Source organism: Eretmochelys imbricata, chromosome 3 (genome assembly GCF_965152235.1).
Source record: "Eretmochelys imbricata isolate rEreImb1 chromosome 3, rEreImb1.hap1, whole genome shotgun sequence".
NCBI lineage: Eukaryota > Metazoa > Chordata > Testudines > Cheloniidae > Eretmochelys > Eretmochelys imbricata.
This window is the reverse complement of record NC_135574.1, coordinates 7826451-7852218: the sequence shown is the minus strand read 5'-3', so window position 1 is coordinate 7852218 and position 25768 is coordinate 7826451. Positions and strand designations below refer to the sequence as shown.

Below are 25768 nucleotides of genomic sequence, written 5' to 3'. Positions count from 1 at the left end.
CATTGCTTTTTAGTAGGCTTCCTGCTTCAGATGTACTTAATTTTTTTTCTATTACTTTCTATTACTTTTTGAGTAAGTAAGAAAAAACAATAAAGGGTTACAAGTCAGAAAGGAATATCATCAAGCCATACAAAGTATTCCGAACCTTTAAGTGATATTTTTACGGCACTAAAACATGAACTTTGCTTTAGAGCTGAACGCTGCCATGGTATTTATACCAGTGTAAGCGCAGACACCTAATGGAACTCATGTTGTTATACAACCCCCTTCAAATAAAGTATTGTTTGAAAGGTTTTCCATTGAGATGCAAAACAGAGATCATGCCCTAGAAACTAACAAATCTGAATACTTTAGAAACTCAATGTTTTGCCACAACCACTTTAGCACAATAAAAGAAATTCGGCTTCATATGATCAACTACTCTCTGTGTGTCCGATTTTTCTCCTTTCTAAATCTAATTACACCACCACCAAATTGGTGTAACATAGTGGACAGTGAAGTGGGCTGTAGCTCATGAAAGCTTATGCTCTAATAAATTTGTTAGTCTCTAAGGTGCCACAAGTACTCCTTTTCTTTTTACGGATACAGACTAACACAGCTGCTACTCTGAAACCTGTCACAGTGGAGAGTCTGGCATCTAGTATTCGCTATGGTATTTGCTTACATGGTAACTGTATCAAACACTGACAAGCCAAACCTATTCTTTAAAAATAAACGTGATGAACTGCAAACTCTGACTTTCTGTACAGGTTACTTCAGATAAGATTTTACGCAACTGTTTGACACATATGTAGGTTTCCTGAAAGTGACATGGAAAACTGTGGTCTAAAACAGTGGCTCTCAATCTTTCCAGACTACTGTACCTCTTTCAGGAGTCTGATTTGTCTTGCGTACCCCCAAGTTTCACCTCACTTAAAAAATCAAATACAAAAGTGTTACAGCACACTATTACTGAAAAATTGCTTACTTTCTCATTATCATATAATTATATTCCAATTGATTTATAAATATTGTACTTACATTTCCATGTATAATATTTAGAGCAGTATAAACAAGTCATTGTCTGTATGAAATTTTAGTTTATACTAACTTTGCTAGTTTTTTTTATGTAGCCCATTGTGAAACTAGACAAATATCTAGATGAGTTAGCATACCCCCTGGAAGACCTCTGCATACCCCCAGTGATACGTGTACCCCTAGTTGAGAATCACTAAAACATCATTAGATACAGGTACAGAAGACCACAAAACCTTTAAAAATTGTTAATAAGCAGACCATTGATGAAATTCAGTTGCACATCAGACCTCCCTTTAGGGCAAGGTTTGAAACAAACACTTGATTACCCCTTCAAAAGACAAGCCCCATGACCCTGCTCTTGGAATTGGTATAAAAGGGCTCCTTCCTCTGTCCTCTTGTGGGTGCCATAAATAAAAAAACAAACAAAAAACCCAAGAAACTAAGAGAAAAGCATTATAAATCTCATTGACTATAACAAAAAGGTCATAATGCTCCAAGGCTCTGTCAAAAAGGTGCACTGCACATTTGCTGCATATACAGATTTGTTCTGTAATAGCCTTTTTGAAGATCAAATGCATTGATTAATACAACAAATAATGGCAATAACCCTCCCCACCAGGAAGAGCAGCTGCTTTTCAGCAATAGATAGTTAAATCCCTACAGAATCCCCTCACTTCTCATTTTTTTGTATTCCTGAATATCCCGTATCAATTTCCTCACCTGATATGGGCATGGGATGTGATATTCTCTGCAGCGTTCTTGTATCCATGTTGTCTCCCACACACCTCGGAAAGCTTGCTCATAGAAATAGCAGCCAATTACAACCAAGAGTGGAACGAGGTACAGAACACTGAACACGCCAATCCGGATCATGAACTTCACCAGCTTGTCCTGGTTCTCTTTTTCTAATGGGATTTCAATGCGAACCCGATTGAGGGAGATAATGCCAGCGAGCAGCAGAGAAACTCCAACCACAACATACAGGCAGAGGGGGGCAAGAACAAAATATCGTAATGCATCCACATCATAGAGGCCAACAAAACACACGCCACTAATATTGTCACCTTCAATTTTATTCATTGCTAAAAGGATGATGGTTAGAGTTCCTGGAATGCCCCATGCACTGGCATGGAAGAGCAATGCTTTCTTCTCAATTGCTTCACTGCCCCACTTTGGCACAGCTGCCAAGAACCATGTGATGGTAAGAATGACCCACCAAACACTGCCAGCCATGGTAAAGAAATACAGCACCATGAAAAGCATGGTGCAAGCTTTGTTATGAGAGCCCTGTGTCACTGTGGAAGCCTTGTACTGCGCAGGGCTAGATGCATTGCACGCTACTCGGTCCTCAAGCAAAAAGCCAATGAAGAAAATTAATGACACCATCATGTAACAGACAGCATAAAATATAATGGGTCTTTCTGGATAGCGGAATCTTGTGACATCAATCAGAAAAGTTAAAAAAGTAAACAAGGTAGCAGAAAGGCAGACGATGGAAATCACTCCGATGAAATATCGGGCAAAGGAGAGCTCTTCACGCCTAAAGTACATATTTGGACAAGGAGGGGAACAGTCTTGTACCCTCAGGAAAGAATAACCCAGATCAGGGTCTATTTTCAACTCCCGGGGGCACCAAAAGCCATAGTCCCTCTGCACTGCCATTGGGGCCTCTTCTGTGGGCTCTCCAGCTAAATTGAGGTCTACGAGACGAGGGTAAGGCTCATCACAGTCCGGGAATCTAAAAAATAAATAAATAAATATGGGAATTATGTATGTATATTTACCCATACTCTAGATATCCTGTTCTGCTTTATGTCTCTAGCTTTAGAAAACAACTGGATGGAAAACTAAAAATCAACATAAAAAGGTAATTCATCAATCATATGGACATAATTTCATTCTCCCTCTGTATTACTGAGTAAAGCCTGATTCAGCACAGCATTTAAGTAGATGCCTAAATTTCAGGGTGAGTAGTCTCACAAAGTTGACAATAGGGCTACTCACATGCTTAGTATGTACATAAATGCTTTGCTGAATTAGGACCTAAGCTCTGTCAGTGCGTTTAGTGCTGTAGACACAAAAGATGCCAAGTCTCCTAACATGAACAGTTTACAGTGTTGGTAAAAATGACCGCTTTAATTTGCCATAAAACAAGATTATAGATTTCATGTTTTAATTTTAAAAAAGTTGCCAAGCAAAATATTATGGTAGTGTGCCAGGAGCACCTTAGTTAAGGCAGAGCTTTAGTTTTGCATCTGATGGCAGCTATACACCTTTCTTAAAAACAAAAAGTATATTCTTTTCTCTACCCAGTGTTGCCAAGTCAATTTTATTGCAAGTCTTGTAACTCTTTAAATCTGTCACTTGATTGCCCCATTCTTGCCTTCTCTCATGAAAGTTCCTATCCAAGGTGTACACCTCCCATTTCTTTCAATGAGGTGGATACTGGGCAAGGCAATTGCCATTTGATGAGAGTCTTTGCAAGCAGACGGTAGACTCTCTGGGAGTAAAGCTGTCTAGTAATATGGTCACCAACTCTCATAGTTTTCAGTAAGACTAAAGCCACTATGGTTAGGTACCTAAACAGACACTGAGGAGACAAGGAATTGCGAGGATTGGTAGAAAAGCCAAACAGAGGCAGCAGGAGAACATGGTGAGCAAGAGACTGAGCGGAGATACTGGTATGTGAAGAGCCAGGCATAGGAGAGCGCGGGATAGGTCAGGGTAATGCATAGTGCAGTGGAAATACTGATGTGTAGGGAAAAAGGTTGAAGGGATTCAGGGGAAAAATAGGGTAGAACATGAGAACATGAAAAGGAGGAGGGACACTGAAGAGGTACAAGAGGAGAATGAGGCTGGGGGCTGAGAGCTATAGAGGAAGAGGGAAGGCTAATAGAATAGCAGCTTCCAACCCCAGAGGCTACAAGAGAGTAAGTGGAGTCCTCCTTTGAGCAGCCAGCAAGGAGGTCCAATTTTTATGTGCTTAAGGTTCCATTTTGAACCTGAGAGAGAGAGAGACAGACACACATTGTGGGTTGGTTCAAAAACTGGAAGACAACAATTAAAAAAAAGACGCACAGTTTGAGGGTCTGACTCATGACTTTTGAACGCTTGGCACTAACAACACTGTCTACAGTACTATTGTACTTGTAATGGGAAAGTTAGATTAGGCAAGATCTAAATTTAAAAAACAGTCTTTTTGGAAAATTAGGAATAAGTCCCGAACAAAAACAGTCCCCCCCCCCCAAACTTTTACATATACTTGAAACTGGCAAAGAATGCTCAGTAGGACTCCATGTGTAGACCAATACCACTTTTAAAAGAACTAAAGGATAGAGAAAAAGGTTACATGCTGTTAAAAAGTAGCTCAAACAAGAGTTACCATTGGATTTCTGTAATGTTGACACTGAGCTCTCTTCCCTAGTGCCAAAAGTGAAAGCAGATGGAGTGCGTGGCATTTTCTGGACACAGCAGTTAGGGAATGGATGCCCATATTCTTAGGATGGGACCTGAGGAATAGGATGACTTGGAGGGACTAGACCTCTCTTCAGAGTCTAGAATTGGAGCAGTCTTTTCCATTAGGGTCTCAAAGTCTCCCCTGGATTCTCATCAGCACAAGGGAGCCCTTTCAGTAGCAATGCTTTGGCAAAAAAAAAAAAAAAAAAAAAAAGCAAGCTCTAGTCTGCCTTAAATTTTAACCTCACCACAGATCTACAGATCTTTAAGGTCAGCTCCCTTCCCACTCCACTCAGGGGCCATTTCCTTTTATCTGTGCCCGTGTTTCATTATAGTCACTGGAGTGACCAATAAAAATCAAAAATCAGGAAGGAGGCAAGTTTCAGCTTCACTCTGAAGCAGAGCGTGATCATCATCTGCTCAATGTGCCACAAAGCTACCGCCTTAAAGTAAAACAGAATTGTTTTGTTTGCATTCTCTCCAGGGGTGTTTGCTTTTTGAAATAAGGATTTCTTGTAAGTGACATTTTAGTCTCTCATTAAACATAAAAGGTTAAAATGTACTCACTTCAGTTGAGTACAATTTTACAAGACTGGTTTAGAAAGTATAAAATGTTAGCTATGGCTATCTAGTACAGCTTTAACCAGACTGGTGCACTGGTCAAAACAGTGTGGGGGAAGAAAATAAAATGCAACTGGCATACTAATTCCCTTTAAAATATCACACTTAATTTAACCTAATCACATATAAATATTTTCAGCATGTGGGCGTGTGTGGGGAAATGAGAGAAATATGAAAGTAGTTTCCTTCCCAGGAAACAGGCAGATACACTAAACAAAGGAAGGAAAAATAGGGTTATTGTCTGTAGTGGAAACATACTGCTGGACTGGAAAAGAGACAGTTTAAAACATCCTGGAACACATTAAATTTTTTTAGATGGTGGTTCTGAAAAAACAGATTTGCTAACCTGCTGCATTCCATATCCTCTGGCCAAGAGACGCCAAACATCTCCATGAGTTTGGAACATTCGCTGTATGCACGTTGACAAAGCCTGCGACATGGGAGAGTGACACGTCCATACTCCATACAGACTGGAGCATATAGGGCACATAGAAATGGTCGAAAATCCCTGGAGCATTCCAGATTGACCATAGGATGAAACGGCTAGAAAAGAAAAGAAAATAATTAAATAGCGGCAGACTGCAGTTTTGTGGAAAACATCAGCAGTAAGCCATACTTTGTCTTAAATCATTCTGGCCTTTACCATCATTCTCCCAACCAAGAGCTTCCTTATGGAAGAAGTTGGGAACATCAACACTCATATCCCAGCCTTCATTTAACGCAAATATAAGCATTTAAAAAAAGAGAGAGAAAGAGACCCCATGCTACACAACAGTATCTAAGGCCTGGTCTACACTACGAGTTTATGTTGGATTTAGCAGCGTTAAATCGAATTAACCTTGCACCCGTCCACACAACGAAGCTTTTTTTTCTCTCGACATAAAGGGCTCTTAAAACTGATTTCTGTACTCCTCCCCAAAGAGGGGATTAGCGCTGAAATCGACATCGCTGTTTCGAATTAGGGTTAGCGTGTACGCAATTGGAAGGTATTGGCCTCCGGGAGCTACCCCATTGTGACCGCTCTGGACAGCGCTCTGAACTCTGATGCACTGGCCAGGTGTACAGGAAAAGCCCCGCGAACTTTTGAATCCCATTTCCTGTTTGGCTAGGGGACCTCATCAGCACAGGTAACCACGCAGTCCCAGAATCGAAAAAGAGCTCCAGCATGGACCGAATGGGAAGTACTGGATCTGATGGCTGTATGAGGAGAGGAATCTGTGCTATCAGAACTACGTTCCAAAAGACAAAATGCCAAAACACCAAATGCCAATGGGGGGAGGGATCGCTCAGTGGTTTGAGCATTGGCCTGCTAAACCCAGGGTTGTGAGTTCAATCCTTGAGGGGGCCATTCAGGGATCTGAGGCAAAAATTGGGGATTGGTCCTGCTTTGAGCAGGGGGTTGGACTACATGACCTCCTGAAGTCCCTTCCGACCCTGATATTCTATGAAAACATTTCAAAAAATCTCCGAGGCCACGAGGGACAGAGGCTACAGCAGGGACGCAACATAGTGCCGCGTGAAACTTAAGGAGCTCAGACAAGCGTACCAGAAAACCAAAGAATCAAACAGATGCTCCGGGACTATCTGTGGAGATAGAGGTGGTTAGGGACTATTTAGAAAAGCTGGACGTGCACAAGTCCATGGGGCCGGACGAGTTGCATCCGAGAGTGCTGAAGGAATTGGCGGCTGTGATTGCAGAGCCATTGGCCATTATCTTTGAAAACTCGTGGCGAACCGGGGAAGTCCCGGATGACTGGAAAAAGGCTAATGTAGTGCCAATCTTTAATAAAGGGAAGAAGGAGGATCCTGGGAACTACAGGCCAGTCAGCCTCACCTCAGTCCCTGGAAAAATCATGGAGCAGGTCCTCAAAGAATCAGTCTTGAAGTACTTGCATGAGAGGAAAGTGATCAGGAACAGCCAGCATGGATTCACCAAGGGAAGGTCATGCCTGACTAATCTAATCGCCTTTTATCATGAGATAACTGGTTCTGTGGATGAAGGGAAAGCAGTGGATGTATTGTTTCTTGACTTTAGCAAAGCTTTTGACACGGTCTCCCACAGTATTCTTGTCAGCAAGTTAAGGAAGTATGGGCTGGATGAATGCACTATAGGGTGGGTAGAAAGCTGGCTAGATTGTCGGGCTCAACGGGTAGTGATCAATGGCTCCATGTCTAGTTGGCAGCCGGTGTCAAGTGGAGTGCCCCAGGGGTCTGTCCTGGGGCCGGTTTTGTTCAATATCTTCATAAATGATCTGGAGGATGGTGTGGATTCCACTCTCAGCAAATTTGCGGACGATACTAAACTGGGAGGAGTGGTAGATACGCTGGAGGGGAGGGATAGGATACAGAAGGACCTAGACAAATTGGAGGATTGGGCCAAAAGAAATCTGATGAGGTTCAATAAGGATAAGTGCAGGGTCCTGCACTTAGGACGGAAGAATCCAATGCACCGCTACAGACTAGGGACCGAATGGCTAGGCAGCAGTTCTGCGGAAAAGGACCTAGGGGTGACAGTGGACGAGAAGCTGGATATGAGTCAGCAGTGTGCCCTTGTTGCCAAGAAGGCCAATGGCATTTTGGGATGTATAAGTAGGGGCATAGCGAGCAGATCGAGGGACGTGATCGTCCCCCTCTATTCGACATTGGTGAGGCCTCATCTGGAGTACTGTGTCCAGTTTTGGGCCCCACACTACAAGAAGGATGTGGATAAATTGGAGAGAGTCCAGCGAAGGGCAACAAAAATGATTAGGGGTCTAGAACACATGACTTATGAGGAGAGGCTGAGGGAGCTGGGATTGTTTAGCCTGCAGAAGAGAAGAATGAGGGGGGATTTGATAGCTGCTTTCAACTACCTGAAAGGGGGTTCCAAAGAGGATGGCTCTAGACTGTTCTCAATGGTAGCAGATGACAGAACGAGGAGTAATGGCCTCAAGTTGCAGTGGGGGAGGTTTAGATTGGATATTAGGAAAAACTTTTTCACTAAGAGGGTGGTGAAACACTGGAATGCGTTGCCTAGGGAGGTGGTGGAATCTCCTTCCTTGGAAGTTTTTAAGGTCAGGCTTGACAAAGCCCTGGCTGGGATGATTTAACTGGGAATTGGTCCTGCTTCGAGCAGGGGGTTGGACTAGATGACCTTCAGGGGTCCCTTCCAACCCTGATATTCTATGATTCTATGATTCTATGACAGAGCCCCAGATATGCTGCTTCTACGCTGAGCTGCGTGCAATTTTACGGGGGGCAGAGGGGGTCGGCTGCCATCACTATCCCACTCCTGTTCGTTGACTCTGATGATGGGGTACTCTCCGTCATACCTGAGAATTTTGCAGATAGGGAAGATGAGGAGGAGGAGGATGAGCTTGAGGAGAGCACACAGCACACCATTCTCCCCAACAGCCAGGATCTTTTTATCACCCTGACTGAAATACCCTCCCAACCCAATGAAGCTGGAGAAGGGACCTCTGGTAAGTGTATCTTTTAAAATATAATACATGTAATAATAAATATAAAAGCAAGCATTTTTTAATGATTAAGTAGCCCTGAGGACTTGGGATGCATTCATAGCCAGTACAGCTACTGGAAAAGGCTGTTAACGTGTCTGGGGATGGAGCGGAAATCCTCCAAGGACATCTCCATGAAGCTCTCCTGGAGGTACTCTAAAAGCCTTTGCAGAAGGTTTCTGGGGGAGAGCAGCCTTATTTTGTCCTCCATGGTAGGACACTTTACCACGCCATGCTAGTAGCAAGTAATCTGGTATCATTGCATGACAAAGCCTGGCAGCACATGGCTCCGGTGTTTGCTGGCATTCAAGCAACATCAGTTCTTTATCTCTCTGTGTTATCCTCAGGAGAGTGATATCGTTCATGGTAACCTGGTTGAAATAGGGGAATTTAATTAAGGGGACATTCAGAGGTGGCTGTTCCTACTGGACCGTTTGCCTGTGGCCAAAAAGAAATCCTCCCCGCAGTTAGCCATGCAGTTGCGGGGGGGGGGCATTGGCGCTGAGGTGTTCTCGTTTGGCTAGCAGGGATCTTCCCTGATACCAGCCACGTGGTGGGGTGAGGGGTAAAGCAATCATCCCAGAGAATTGGATGGGGGCGTAGTTTGGTTTCTGCTGCTGCACGTTAACAGGAAAACCTCAGCACTAAATGGCCAACTCAACGTGCTTTGCTTGCTATGGGAGAGGAGGGTGCTGCCATTATGAAGGTTGCAGAAGCTGAAAGACTGTGGCTTACCATGGCCGCCTGCAAGCCGAATTCTGTTGCCCGGCGCTGCGTGTGTGATCTCTAACACCAAAGCCGCAGGCACTCAATATAAGATGCAAAATGTGACCTTGTACCAAAATCACACGTGCTATGTAATGTGAATAGTGTTGTTCACCGTGAAAAAGTATAGCCATTGTTCTGTAAAATGTATCTTTTTAAATACTTCACTCTTTTTCCTCCAGCAGCTGCAAATGTTTCAAGCCTCCCTCGTCTGTCCCAAAGGCTCTCAGATAAGGCGGCGAAAAAATGCATGTGCGATGAAATGTTCTCTGAGCTCATGCAGTCATCCGGCACTGACAGAGCTCAGCAGAATGTGTGGAGGGACACAATAGCAGAGTACCGGAAAGTGGCCGATGAACGTGAGGAGAGGTGGCGGCAGGAAGATCAGAGGAGGCATGAGGCAACGCTGGGGCTACTGCGGGATCAAAGGGACATGCTCTGGTGTCTGGTGGAGGATCATGAATGGCAGCAGGATCACAGACTGCCGCTGCAGCCCCTGTTTAACCACCCTCCCTCCTCCCCAAGTTCCATAGCCTCCTCACCCACATGCCCAAGAATGCGGGGGGGGGGGGGGAGGAGGAGGAGGCTCCAGGCACCCAACCATTCCACACCAGTGGACAGCCCAAGCAACAGAAGGTTGTCATTCAACAAGTTTTAAAGTGGCCTTTTCCTTCCCTCCTACCCTCCTCCCACACCCCACCAGGCTACCTTGTGAGTTATCTCCCTATTTTTATAATCAATTAATAAAGAATACATGTTTTTTAAACGATAGTGACTTTATTTCCTTTGCAAGCAAGCTGTGATCGAAGTGGGGAGGACAGGTGGCTTACAGGGAATTTAGAGTCAACCAAGGGGGCGGGTTTTCATCAAGGAGAAACAAACAGAAGTGTCACAGTACCCTGGCCAGTCATGAAACTGGGTTTCAAAGCTTCTCTGATGCGTAGCACTTCCTGCTGTGCTCTTCTAACCGCCTTGGTGTCTGGCTGCGCGTATTCAGCGGCCAGGCGATTTGCCTCAACCTCCCACCCCGCCATAAACATCTCCCCCTTACTCTCATAGAGATGATGGAGCACACAGCAAGCAGCAATAACAATGGGAATATTGGTTTCGCTGAGGTCTGAGTGAGTCAGTAAACTGAGCCAGTGACCCTTCAAACGTCCAAATGCACACTCTACCACCATTCTGCACCTGGTCAGCCTATAGCTGAACAGCTCCTTACTACTGCCCAGGGTGCCTGAATACGGCTTCATGAGCCAGGGCATTAAGGGGCAGGCTGGGTCCCTGAAGATAACTACAGGCATTTCAACATCCCCAGCAGTTATTTTCTGGTCTGGGAAGTAAATCCCTTCCTGCAGCCTTTTAAACAGACCAGAGTTCCTGAAGACGCGAGTGTCATGAACCTTTTCCGGCCATCCTATGTTGATGTTGGTGAAACATCGCTTGTGATCCGCCAGTGCTTGCAGCACCCACTGAAAAGTACTCCTTGCAGTTTATGTACTGGCTGCCCCGGTGGTCCGGTCACAAGATAGGGAAATGCATTCTGTCTATAGCCCCACCACAGTTAGGGAATCCCATTGCAGCAAAGCCATCTAGTACGACCTGCACATTTCCCAGAGTCACTACCTTTGATAGCAGCAGCCCAATGATTGTGTTGGCTACTTGCATCACAGCAACCCCCACAGTAGATTTGCCCACTCCAAATTGATTACCGACTGACCAGTAGCTGTCTGGCATTGCAAGCTTCCAGAGGGCTATTGCCACTTGCTTGTAAACTGTGAGGGCTTCTCTCATCTTGGTATTCTTGCGCTTCAGAGCAGGGGAAAGCAAGTCACCAAGTTCCAAGAAAGTGCCCTTATGCAAGCGAAAGTTTCGGAGTCACTGGGAATCATCCCAAACCTGCAACAATATGTGGTCCCACCACTCTGTGCTTGTTTCCCAGGCCCAGAATCGGCGTTCCACAGTGTGAGCCTGCCCCAGTAACACCATGATCTCCAAATTGCTGGGGATCACGATTTTAGAGAGATATGTGTTCATGTCCTCATCACCACGCTGCCAACGCCTCCTCGCTTGGTTTTTCAGGTGCTGGTTCTACATAAACTGCACGATAATGCGCAACGTGTTTACAATGGTCATAACTGCTGTGGTGAGCTGAACGGGCTCCATGCTTGCCGTGCTACCGCGTCTGCTTGGGCAATCCAGGGAAAAGGGCGCAAAATGATTATCTGCTGTTGCTTACGCGGAGGGAGGGTTGACTGACGACATTTACCAATAGCCACCCGTGACAAATTTTTGGCCCCATCAGGCATTGGGAGCTCAGCCCAGAATTCCAATGTGCAGCGGGGACTGCGGGACAGCTACGCACAGTGCACTGCTCGGAATGTCGACGCTTGCCACGGTACTGTGGACACACACTGCCGAATTAATGTGCTTAGTGTGGACGCATGCACTCGACTTTATACAATCTGTTCCCAAAAATCGACTTCTGTAACATCGGAGTACTTCCGTAGTACAGACATGGCTTAAGTGACTACCACTGCTCTTCTAAGAAATTAACATTCCTGCCCTCCAAAAAAAAACTTGCTTTCTTCTTTTGCTTGTCTATAAAGTGCAGATCCACCACATATTGCTAGCTGCCTACTTACTAGGATCCCCTATGTTAAATTCTACTCGTAGTGTCCCACCCACCTTCAAGAGTGCTGAACAATGCAGGTTGCCTTTTGGGGTAAGGACACATTACATGGTTTTATAGTGTGATTTTAAAGACATTATTCCTAGTCAAAAGCTGATTATCTCTGATATAATAATCCTCATGTCCTGAATTCCTTCCCTTAGTCTTTCCTTTCACAGAAAAGGACTCTGCATTTTTATTGCTTTTGCGAAGTACACATGCAGGATACTTTGTATTCTATTTTTCCGATTCATCTTATCTAACCAACTATGCACACTTTAGGCCAGGCAGCTGGAATTTCAGCTGTCATCACAACTGAATCCCTAGATGGGAACTGGGCTGAGCATGACTTGAAGTCACTGTCATTCCTATAAATTCACCAGTGGATATGAAAAGGCTAACTTCCTTTAACCTTCAAAAAGTAAATCTAGATATTGTGAAGCCATGTGAGATGTGTCACAATTGCTGACCAGCCAAGTATTCAAGTTTCTTTGGGAGAGAAAGCATTAATAATAAGTGGTAAGGCCATGAAATCGGAACTAGAGGGTAAAATAAGAAAGTAGGGGGCAAATCCAACAATGTTTAATTTCTTGTATCACCTCATGACAGGCATAAGTAATGCTGACTAACAGCAATGCTTAACTACAGCACTGAAAGGAAATCTATCACAATTAACCCAACACAAGGCTGTCAAAGTAGATTTCAGAGGTGAAAGGTTGAAAACCTGACAAGTTATTTGCTTTCTTGGCTACAAAACAACAGGCAGTGGACCGCACATCTTTTTCCTCCTAGGAAGCTGGAAGGAACAGAAATAACTACGGAAAACAAGGGGGTTATGGCTTATTAAAAGACTTTAAATGGATTCAGAACCAAAGTTGCAAATGTTATTAACCTGTGTTACTACATGATCTTATTACTTCCATCTTCATTTTTTCAGCTACTGTTTTTATGCTCACTTATGGCTAGTCTTTATTTAGGTGCCCAGCTCTTCAGGACAGAAACCATATCTAATTATGTTTGTACAGCACCTAGCACTATGGGCACTCATGGGACCTTTGGACACTGCTACTATCCTGTACTGTGACTATTGTTCTTCGAGATGTTTTGCACACATCCATTCAAGTGTGTGCATACCCAGTGCACTAGAGTTGGGTACCACAAGGGAAAAAATCTCCATCATGGCATTGCATGTGCCCAGTTGCCTTGTTCTCATGCATGATAGTATGAAATGCAGCTGCCCTGGACCCCCGAGTTCTTTCTTACCAGACCAACTCTGATACAGAGGGGAAGAAGGGTGGGTCATGGCATGGACATGTGCAACATATCTTGAACAAAAACTTACAGAACAGCTTAGTAACGGTTTTTTTTCTTTGAGTGATTGTATATGTCCATTTCGCTTCAGGTGACTAACAAGCAGTTCAATCAGGAGATGGGTTTTGGAATCTACCTCAACAATAACTGAAGAATCACTTGTCCAAACTTGGCATCATCTCTGCAATGGTGAGATATGCACCAATGACCAAGTTTCAGCTCTACAAATGTCTGATATAGGTACTTAAGCAAAAAAAAAAGCTGCAAAAACTGCTTAAGATCTTGGAGATGGTACACTGGCAATGTCACAGCACCGACGTATGCAAAATAAAATGCAGGATGAAATCCTCTGCGTTGAGACTGGAAGGCTTTTCGTCCTGTCTGCAGCTGACACAAACAGCTGTGATGACAATCTAAAAGACCTAGTTCTGGCACAGGAAAAAGCCAATGCCCTTCTAACATCCAAGGTATGTAGTCTCTCCTCATCCTTATGAGAATGGGGCTTAAGAAAAGAACGTTGGTAAGTATATGGTTTAATTGAGGTGGAATTAGGATACTACTTAAGTCCGAAATTTCAGATGCAGATGTAAGTATACTTTTTCTTTATAAAAAACTGTAATGAGGGTCAACTACCAATGCTCATAACTACGCCACCCTTCTCAAGGACGTAATAGCTACCGAAAAACACTACTATCATAGAGAGATACAGCAAAGAGCAAGTTGTATTGGTTCAAAAGGTGGACCCATTAACTTAGTTAGCACCAGACAAAGTTCCAGGGAGAAACTGGAATCACAGTATTGGGATATAACCAACAACAGACCCTTAAGAATCTGACAGAAAGAAGATTAGAAAACATTGAATGGCCCACATTTGGTGGGTAAAAAGCAAAGATAGCTGCCCTGAAAATGCTGATGGAAGTAACCAATAGGCCTTGCTGTTTCAGATGGAACAACCAATCCCAAACTTGTTGGAACACCCTTTGGCTTTTACTAAGGAGAATAGTTTCCATTTTAACAGGTAAGCGTATCTCGTAGATGGCTGCTATTCAGGAGTATGTTTTTTATACTTCCCTAAAACTCCACCTCTTGAGGCATTAACCATGATGTAAACCAACCCGTAAAATGGAGAGTTGTGGGATGTAGCAGGCAGCTGTGATCCTGGGAGATCAGATCAGGTTCTGAAGGTAGTATCAAAGAAGCCCTGGCTGATAAGCTCAGCAAACTGGAGAACCAATGTTGGCAAGGCCACTGGGGGCGCTATGAGAATCATGCAAATGTGATCTTTCGTGATTTTGACCACCAACAAGGAGAGGAACGGGAGGGTAGGCATAGAGCAGTCTGTCTTTCCCTGACAGTAGGTAAGCATCCGTCAGATTCCCGATTGAGACTTGCCCTGAAATAAGAAAGTTGGCACTTTCTGTTGAAACAAGTAGCAAATAAGTCTATGTGAGGGACTCCCCTAGCTTTGAAAAATGAATCTCACGATAGCCCACCTGAGAGACCATTCAAGATCCCAGCTCAACGATCTGCTCAGGCAATCTGCCAGCTGTTCTGAATACCAGAAAGGTGGGAGGCTTTTAAATGAATTACACTGGTGATACAAAACTCCCAAAGATGTATTGCCTCTTGACAGAGATGATCTGGCCCCTCCCCATCTGTTCACACAGAACATTACCCTAGTGTTGTCTGAGGACTCGCAGAGTCTCTCCCATGATGTGAGGGAGAAAAGCCCAACAGGACAGATGAATGGCATACAACTCCCACACATTTATGTGGAGAGCCAAATCTTGATGAAGCCACAGACTAAGTTGGTAGGTTTCCTAGATGAGCTCCTGAACCTAGAAAAGACATGTCCATAACCGGAGTCAACTGGGTAAGAGTGGGTCGAATGGAACTACCATATATAAGTTAGCTGGATCCATCAACCAGTCCAGTGAGGCTAGTACTCCTGCAGGAACTGGAATCAGCATGCCAAATGGGTGACAAACCAGGGTGTGTGCAGACTTGAACTAACCCTGCAACATCCTCAAATGAGATCTGGCATGCCAAACCTTATATGTGTGAGGCAGCTTCTTAATGTAAAAAGCAGATGGGCTTTAAGATATATGGAAATGTTTAACATTGACTGGAATCTGATTCAAAGTAGGAATGCTCTGGCTGTGGAACAATTCAGAATCACCCCCACCAATTCTGTTCTCTGAACAGGGGAAAAGACTGCCTTGTTCTCATTAATCAGACCTATCACACTGAAGAGGGCTCAGATCCTGGATAAACTGACTTCTATTTGGATTGACCTTGTATCAGAGAGGTTGTCCGAGTAAGGAAATACTCATACACCTGCTTTCCTTAGGAATGCAGCTATCACTTCCATGCATTTTACAAAAACCCACAAGACAGGAGACAGGCTGAAGGGTTGGACTGTAAACTGACAAAGGATGTCGTTTACCAGAAATCTTAGGAATCTCCTATGGCTTTGATGGATTGCCACATGGAAATACACATCATTCAAGTCAAGGGCAGTGTACCAGTTGCCGGAATCAAAGGAGGGGATGATGGAGGCTAGGGTGACCATGTGAAACTGTATTTTCTTACATATTTGTTCAAATTGTGCAAGTCCAGGATGGATCTGAAACTTCCTTTTGCCTTTGGAAACTGGAAGTAGCATGAATAGAAAACCTTCCCTCACTGAAGAAGAGGGAACCTCTTCTATAGTGCCCAAATGGAGAAGACTCTATACTTCTTAGAAGAGGACATCCTCAGGAGAGTGGCCCCTGAAGAGGGACAGACAAGGGGGTTGGGAGGAGGAATGGAAATAAATTGCAAGGTATATTCCTGTTCCACGGTACTTAGGACCCACTGATCAGTGGTAATATGGGATCAAGCACATAGAAAGTGAGATAATCTGTTTGAGAAAATTGGGGATGTAAAAACTGAAACATCTTGATCTGGAACTCTGTTCTCAATAAGGTAGTCAAACAGACTGCTTGGGATTTCATGATTGTCTGGAGGAACCCACCGAAGAAGAGAACTAAGGAGGAGGCGATTTTTGCCTCATCTTCTAGATTGCTCAGGCTGCCCCAGTAGGAAAGGCAAATATCTCTACAGAAACTGAGGAAGGAATTGCTTTGTTGTATGGAAAGGCATGGAGTATCTCATCCGTCCGATAGAAGAACGTAGGACCTTTGAAAGGTATTGTCTGCTGGACCTTCTGTGGAAGACCCAAGGATTGAAGCCATGAACATCTGCACATAGGTATCACAGATGCCATGGTTCTAGCCACCAAACTGCCCATCTAAGGATGCTTGCAGAAAGGTGAAAGTCATGACCTTGCCCTCATTTAACAGAGCCTGGAATTCCTATCTGGCATCCTCTGGCTACTTGTCTAAGAATTTCAGCTTATTATTCCAGAGGGAGAAGTTGTATCTGGCCAATAACCAGACTTATAATAACCAATAACTTGTTGGTTAGCAATGCAAAATAGTAGACCAGGTGTGGAATACATTTTTCTACCAAATGTATGATTTTTTTTGCATCCTTGTCCTTTGGGGGCAAAAGGGGGGCAACCTTGACATGCTCTTTCATTGACTGCCAAGACAATGAAGTAACTTTGTGAAGAATAGGTATAAAAATGTTCGTAGCCTTGAGAAGGGACTGATATCTTCTCTCAGTTCTCTTAGCTGTTATAGACAGAAAGGACAGCCTTTGTCACAAGGATTTGGTAGCCTCTAGTATGGCATCAAGGATAGGCAGAGCCACTCTAGGAGGCCCTGCTAAACCCAGAATGTTCACAAATTTTAAAACTCTCCTGGAACACCTCAACAGGGATATCATGAGATGTAGTGTCAGGGTTCCCTCCCCACTCTGAACTCTAGGGTACAGATGTGGGGACCCGCATGAAAGACCCCCTAAGCTTATTTTTACCAGCTTAGGTTGAAAACTTCCCCAAGGCACAAATCCTTCCTTGTCCTTGGATGGGTACTGCTGCCACCACCAAGTGAGTTAGACACAGATTCAGGGAAAGGACCACTTGGAGTTCCTGTTCCCTAAAATATCCCCCCAAGCCTCTTTACAGGTTTGAGAATAATATACCAACCAAATAGGTAAACCAGATTCTTAAAACACAGAACTTCATTATAAAGAAAAAAAAGTAAAAGAAGCACCTCTGTAAAATCAGGATGGAAGGTAACTTTACAGGGTAATCAGATTAAAAAACAGAGGATTCCCCTCTAGGCAAAACTTTAAAAGTTACAAAAAAACCAGATAAACCTCCCTCTAAGCATAGGGAAAATTCACAAGCTAAAAACAAAAGGTAATCTAATGCACCTTGCCTTATTTACTTACTCTTTTTGCAATATTGAGACTCATTTTAGGATGATTTTAGGAGGAGTTTTCTGACCTGATGCTTCTCTGCTTCTCCAGAGAACACACAAAAACAAAGCACAAATAAAGCCTTCCTCCCCCACCCCCCAGATTTTAAAGTATCTTCTTTCCCCATTGGTCCTTTTGGTCAGGTGCCAGCCAGGTTATTTGAGCTTCTTAACCCCTTACAGGTAAGGAGGAATTCTAGGCTACCCTTAGCTGTACAGTTATGACATGTAGCTATTTTCTTTAAAAGATCTTGGTAAGCCCTATATAGTCATCTTGGACAGATGAAGTATCCCAAGGAGCTATAGTCTCATCAGGTGATGATGAGGAAGAATGCAAAGGAGACTGAGGCTGATCCTCCTGCAGTATAGTGGGTGGAGGTTCCTAAACTTGCAATTGTTGGAGGTTTGTTTGATACTGACATTGGTATGGACGACAACCTCCTTGATTGCCTCATGTGAGCTCATACATCCTGTCCAACCGGGCTTTGGAGCGGAGCCCGGAGCAGTGGAGCTGCAGGTTTTTGCCCGCAGCTGGAGCAGAGCCGGAGCACAGAAAATCTCGACTACGCCAGTTTTTTTTTTCCATTTTCAATCCAAAATGAATGATATTTAGCAATAAAGTCTTAAAGGTGCCAAAAAGTTTCAGACTGAACAACAATTGATATTAACATCTACTTTACGTAATATGTCACAGTTATTCTCACTTTGGCCAAAATCAAGATTTAACGTACAGATACAAAATTACCAAATTTTTTTGGAGATATGTTTTATTAAAGAATCAGATAATTATGAGACATCCGGCAACACTGTAGATTGCTCCCACCTTGTGCCAAGGTTAGGTGAGTACGTACTCACGTAGATTAGTTAGATAGTTAGATTAGTATGTGTGGATACTTTTTTTGTAAGGGTTGATCAACGAGACGCACTGAGTGCTGCGAATACGGAAAAGTGTGACGCAAGACGCAACATTTAAGGTATCACAAACAGGTATATTGCCCCCCCCCGAAAAAGCTTATGCTCCAATACGTCTGTTAGTCTATAAGGTGCCACAGGACTCTTTGCCACTTTTACAGATCCAGACTAACACAGCTACCCCTCAAATACCTTAATATATCAATAAACAAAAACATTTTTTTTTATGTATCACAAGAGATATTAACCACTTAAGCTCATTTCTCACACGGGCTCCCGTTACTGGTACATTTGTTCATTTGTACATGCTCCTGTATCACTCTGGCGGACTTATTTTATAGGTCATCTGTTCAACGGTCTTTTGGTAGCTTTGTTTGTAACTTTAAATTTACTGAAAAAGTCACATGCAGCAGGCATATAAATATACAGTAAACATTTTTGCATAAATTAGGAGTGATTTTTGTGCTATATATAAAGTGATTGGAAAATGTCCAACACAACTTTGGGGGTGAATCCTTAGGTCACTAAGAAAAAACGTTTGTCAACACGTGTCTTAAAATTCTTCCTAAGGGAGCTACAATCCCTTCAAGGAGGTGATGAAAACTTAATTTCTGATTAATATCTCAAAAACGCTTTAATATAAAGTAATAAAATTATGTCTGTGTCTTAGCGTGAGTATGTGCTACCATATTACATTATCCAAAATTATTTAAACCATAGGCATCCCGAACTGGCGGTTGGTCATTTTTATTTCATATTTCAAGAAAGGCTTGTTGTCGACTGACCCGGCTACGAGCGGTAATATTATGTACCATAATAAGTTAATTTTGGTTATTTATTATTACATTTAAAATTTATGATTCCAAAATTGAAAAATAAGTAATAAGTAAAATTGTTTGTATCATTTGAAGTATCTAAGCAGATTAAAGTTTTTAAACAGTTTTCTCGGAAACGGTTAATTATACAAAATTAAGAGTACCATTTTAATGCATGTTTTAGCATTAAATAATATTCCAGGGTCATATCTGTTAAATAGTTGAAGATTTAAAAAATATTAAATAAAATTGGCCCAGTCCCCACAGTTCACGACGCCTGTTTAAATAATTTTATTTGAATGATGTTGTATGATAGACCGTTGGAAATAAACTTTAATGGGAAAGCAGATTCAAAACTGCAAGCACAGTCCTTTTAGTAAAGAGAGCACATTTTCAGAAATATGTTTTTCCTTCATCAGGCTGGAAACATTATACATGATAGAGCAAATAATAGATTCTATCTTGTATAACCTATACAACATGAATGCTGCTGTGCAATGGGTTAATAACCCTAGCCTCATACTTCCAACATGGCTTCATGAGAACGACTCAAAAGTCCAATTGATGAGGTATAGTATTCACACTCTTCAGTTGGCAATCTGGGATGGATTGAACAAAGAACATGCAAAGAAATTTCTGGCAAAAATTCAACAAGTCGTTGTCAAACTACGAACCCCAAGTATTCAAAAAGTGTTCTGCTTGGATACTCTGACTCGCTGGGGTTCAACATTTGCGATGATTGATTGGCTTCTCGTTTTTCAATCTTACTGTGAACAAGTGGTTGCAGCTGGAACAAGAGAACTGAAGTTAACAAAAGCTGAATGGGACAAAGCGAAGAACCTGCGAGACCTCTTGGCAAAGCCAAACCAAACAACCATGAATCTTCAAGCTGTCGATGTAACCCTGGGAGTTTTAATGAAGGAATAGCGAAAACTGTCAAAATTCTTGCAAGAAAATGGTGGACAAATAGCAGAAGGAATTCTGTCCTCCATGCAGAAACGCAAAGAGAAGCTTTTTGACAATATTCATTTCCTTGCTGGAGTTATGTTGACCCACGGTATCGGATTCTTCTTACCTCAAGGGAAATACCAAAGGCAAAGGAAGGGCTCCTTGATATTGCTCGACGACTCGAAAAACAAAATCTATTGCTACATTCGAACTCTGTGAAAGATGTTGAAGAAAACGAAACACAACAAAAGGAGTCATCAACAATTGAATCTGCGGTTTCGGAAAGTTCACATCCTTCAGAAATAGCAGGCTGTTCTCAAACTTCTGTCTCCACTCCGAACTTGTTTGAGCATCCATCCCTGAGACGTCTTCAACCACCACACAGGGAAACGGAGATAATTCAAGCACCAATTCTTCAGAAGATGATGCCTTCGAAAAGGAATTGGATAAACAAGAAAGACACCAGCGAGTTTCTGTGATTCATAATTGTAATGAAGCATTATTCGAGAGAAACTTTCAGGAAGATTGTGAGGTGATGGAGTCTATTGGTAGGCTAAAAGTTAAGTCTGTTTTTGAGGCCATTCACAGCTACTTACCTCACATTCAGGCTGCCTGTAGAATTGCTTCGAGCATGCCAACAACTCAAGCTAGTGTAGAGCAACTGTTTTCGGCTTTAAAGTTCATTTTAAATGATTTGCGGCAGGCTATGAAAGAGGACTTAATTAGTGCAATAATTTTTTTACAGAATGAATTATGAATGATTCTAGTTTGTATCATTGTTGATGACATTTAAATTGTTTTAAAAGTCTGAACAAAAATAATGTTTTTTCAAAATTACAGTATACACTTTTTTATTTAGTTAAAAATTAATCTGAGTTGTAGCGGAGCTGGAGCAGTCACTATTGGTGCCGGAGCGGAGCTGGAGCGGAGCAATTCAAAAATTTGATTGCTCCAAATCCCTGCTGTCCACAGATCTAGAAGTCTTAGGAACCAGGGAGGATCTGGAAATAGGAGGCATGTCCCATGGGTTCCAGTAAGGCCATGGGTATAGCATAGAACTCTGGCCACTACTGCTCCAAGGGTCCCGATCTCTGTCCATCTGGTGGGTACCAATAACTAAATTTCCTTGAAGGAGAATGAGAGTGCTGCCATCTGCCTCAAGAGGGGCATATGAGCCTACCTCAGGCTCCAAGGATGACCATGAGTCACCTAACCATGTCAGAAGCATGCTATAAATTGGGACTGGATGACAGGGGACAGATCACTTGATAAATTGCCCTGCTCTGTTTGCTCCCTCTGTAGCATCTGGCACCAAGCACTACTGGAAAACAGGATACTGGTCTGACCCAGTACAGCCATTCTTATGTTCATGTTGGTGTTGTGCCATCTCTCTGTACTTTTTTGTCTGGGGCTTGGAATCCTGCAAATCTGGCAGTAGTCTCTAATGTGACCCTCTCCAAGGCACTTAAAGGAGGCAGAATAAGTGTCACTCACCAGCATAGCTTTCTTACAGCTCGCACAAGGCTTAAACACTAAGATGAGGCATAACTCAGTACCAGGTGTCAGCACCTGTAAATAAGAGGGAACCAACACTCCAAGAAATAAAGGAAATCTATACTAATCTAACTAACAAATACCACAAATTATTTACAGAAAGAAAAGATAAATGCCCTATTGAGAGGATCCATGGGTCCTGAACAATCCTGAACAATCTCCAGGCAATCACTGTATCCCCAATGCCATCCGGTGAGTTGCCAGGGGCTGGCGGGCTCAGTGGCTAATGGAACCCTAACCCTAAGAGAGGCACTGCCCAGAGCAGTCCTGATTGGAGGAGTGCCTGGCCCCACCCATCACTCTGGCTGTTCTATTTAAGCTAGAAAGGGGGCATAGGAAGTTGTCCATGCAACTGGTCCTGCTATACTGGACCCTGCTTTCTTGCCTGACTCCTGAGGCCTGCTTTCCAGCCGCGATCCTGATCCCTGCACCTGTTCTCCGACTCAGACGCCAGCTCTGATACTTAGCTCAAAACTCTGAATTTGATTCTAGCTCTGACTCTCAGCCCTGGCATTCAGCTTCAGACTCTGGCTCTGATCAAGAACCAGGTGCTCTTTCAGACACAGCAGGACCCATAAAACCAAGCAAATACTGATAAAAGGGACTCAGGTAGATGTAATTTAGTAGGACTGCCCCAGTAGTGCTGGCCACAGTTTGCCCCTGAAACAGGGCTTTCCTCCTTTCCATTCCCCCAACTCCCCCTCTCAAAATGGCAGCCACACATGGCCACATGCAATGTTTTGAACTAGCAGCTTTATTTCTAGAGCATGAAATGGCAGTACTAGGCAACAGTCCCCCCCCCCCCCCAAAAAAAAAAACACAACCTAACACCACCAGAAATTTCCTTGCTTCAAACCACAGAAGGAGCAAGGAGTGCTCGAAGACATCATGATGCTCTTGAAACAGACCCAGATGCTAAAGCCCCTAGTTGATCAAAACACCTACACGGTCAGCAACCCAGCAGCCACTACACATCCTAAAGAACAATTCCTTTTGGCTGGTGCCATTCACCCCTTAACTTCCCCCTGCCCCAAGGGCCCCAGGACGCCAATCCTTCCAACAGCAGTATCCCTGGCATTCAACGCCATGGAACAATAATGAAAACCACTATATATACACACATATACACACACATACATACACACACACACACACCCCTGCTCACTGTGATGCAGCTGTATGACCTCAGCTTGCACTTCTTTAAAAAAAAAAAAGAACACAACACATTTTTGTAAATGCTTTAAAAAAGTTGCTTTGTGAACCCCCAGATTTTCTTTGCCTCCCAACAGAGATGAAAATCCCCCAAAGCAATGTCCACACTGATAAAAAAACTCATTGATAAACCAATGACTGTATATGCATCACCACAAAAGTAACAATTGTGTGATTACTGCATACTGCTAAAGTGTGCTTCTAACGTTTCCCTCGATCACACAGCACCTGTGGTGGCACTAAATTCATCTTGTATCAGGCTGCTCAAAGTCAGCAGACAGCTTGTCCACCTCATCCCTCCATTCTGGCAAAAGCATGCCCCCCCACCCACCACACCTTTGGCCTTACAGATGTTATGCAATAGACAATATGCATCAATAAAAAAGGAAAATTTTCTTCACTGAGGTCCACACTCCTCATGAGATATCTCCTTCTGTCTTCCAGAAGGACACTTCACAACCATCCTGCACCAGCTCAGGCAATAGTTAAAACTGTCCTTGCTTCTGTCCAGATGCTCAGTATATGGCTTCATGAGCCTGGGAAGCAAAGGACTCTTGAGAATCACAACTGGCATTGCAATCCCATTAATGTCAATAGGATAGTCTGGGAAGGGGGTCCCTTCTTTCAACTTTCCAAAAAGTCCAGTATTCCTAAAAATGTGAATACCGTGGACTTCCAGCTGATGTCAGTAAATCATTCACAGTGATCCACCAATATTTGCATAACCATGGAGAAGTACCCCTGTTTATGTACCCAGAGGAGAGGTCAGGGGACCAATATCGGAATATGCATCTCATCTAGCACCTCACCACAGTTAGGGAAGTCCATTGCATGAAATCCATTTATTATTTCCTAGTCATCATCTATCATGACAACTCTGAGGAGCAGGACATGGGCTTAACTGCCGTACACACCTGGCTGACAACTGCCTCCATAGTAGCGATTTTCCAGCCCCCAACTGATTGCCCCTGATTGGAAGTGATCCAGAGTTGCAAATTTCCAGACAGTGATTGCTACCAGTTTTTCACTGAAAGAGCCGCTCCCATTTTGTTATCTGTGCGCTACAGTGCTGGGGTGAGCTCATCACACAACTCCAGGAATGTGGCCTTTTGTATTCAAAAGCTCTGAGACACTGTTGGTTTTCCCAGACCTGCATCACAATCCAGATCTGTCACTTGATGCTTGTAGAATGGGCCCCAAACCACTGCTCCACCCTGTACAGTTGGTCAACAAATACCTCAGGTATTCCAGTTGTTCATTCTCTCATTTATTATGGTACTGCCTAAGGGCTAACCAAAAGTGGAGCCCCACTGTGCAAGGCACTATACAAACATTAGTACACAGTCCCTGCCTCAAAGAGCTTACAATCTATGATAGACCAGACAGACGTAGGGTGGAGAAAGAGTACAACATAAAAGCACAGCGAACCATGTGATGACAAAATGTCATGTTAGTTCCACAATTTTTTGGGAAGGAAGAGAGGGGTTACCTAAGGGAGGGAAAGGTGGTGAGGAGGACAGAACAGGGTAGAAGAGGATAACAAAGGCAGGTATGGAGTAAAGTGAGGTAAAGAGACTCTGAGAGAAGAGGAGGGAGAGCAAACAGCCAACCAACACAGGGCAAAAAAGGTCAAGTCAAAACTGTAGAAAATTCTCTAAATATCCAAAGGGCCAAAGGCCCCTGTTTTGTCTGTTTCTGCCACTACCAGCTGGAGTGTCTGGATGGCTCCACTCTGCAGTTTTCTCTCAAGTCCACAGGGTGGGAGGCCCCATCTGAATCCGTGCCCCCTGAGTGTCTTCCCTGCACAGTTCCAAGTCCAGAATGGGTGAGCACAGCTGGACACCATTTTACTCCCTCCCCAATGCACCAGTCCCTTCTTTGGCTGCTTCTAACCCTACCAGCTGGAGTCTCTCTCTCGCAATCATACTCAGTACTACCACTTTGGTTGTGCAAACACCAAAAAGTGCCCTGCCCTGTACTTAAAATGGACAGGACAGCTCTGCTAATTAGTAAGGCATCCATGTGGCTGGTAGTAAGAGGACAGCGAGAAAGAAAAATGCTGCAAAAAGAAGTAGATTATGGGATGGAACAAGGGGATTTTTGGGAATTTTCCCCCAAACTCCCACAATTTCCTGAGAGGAGTGATGGCATCTCACAATACATGGCAGCAGCCTCACAATAAACTGGTGCTCTAACTTATGGGGAATTTTTGAAGACAGCTGTATACAGCACAATTTCTCGGTTTTGAAAAGAAAGTGTAAAGATCAAAGTGGTCAAAAGGCAGCAAATGCAAGTTAAATTTGTGTCTATAGGACTATAAAGAAAAGCCATCTGTTCACAACAGAATGGTTTTCTCACTTAATTTTTAATTCTTCAGTCCTGGTTAGAGGTACTGAAAAGGGTAGTTGTTCATCTTTTAATTTGCACTTCTACTAAATACGGTCTTTATGTTTTAGGAGCTGATGAATGCCGATGTGTTGTCGTGGTAACGATTTTCATTTGCAAAGATGTTAGAGTTCTGATCAGCCAGCTGAGACTCCTCTTCTCACTCTACACCCATGCTGTGATGGGCTCATGAGAATTTCTCGAATACGGAAGGGGGGGGGGAGTGGAAATCAATGCATC

At 43.4% G+C, this 25768-nt stretch overlaps 1 protein-coding gene across 2 annotated transcripts in view; it reads right to left on the bottom strand.

Moving 5' to 3' along the window:
- The window catches only part of FZD3 (frizzled class receptor 3), a 99647-nt gene that overhangs the window by 37032 nt on the left and 36847 nt on the right, over window positions 1-25768 (bottom strand). For both annotated transcript variants that reach the window (XM_077812341.1, XM_077812342.1), the window contains exons 3-4: window positions 5441-5637; window positions 1738-2755 (exon numbers count right to left, since the gene is read on the bottom strand). In XM_077812341.1, coding sequence (XP_077668467.1) covers window positions 1738-2755; window positions 5441-5637 — 1215 coding nt within the window. The remainder of the gene's footprint in view (window positions 1-1737; window positions 2756-5440; window positions 5638-25768) is intronic.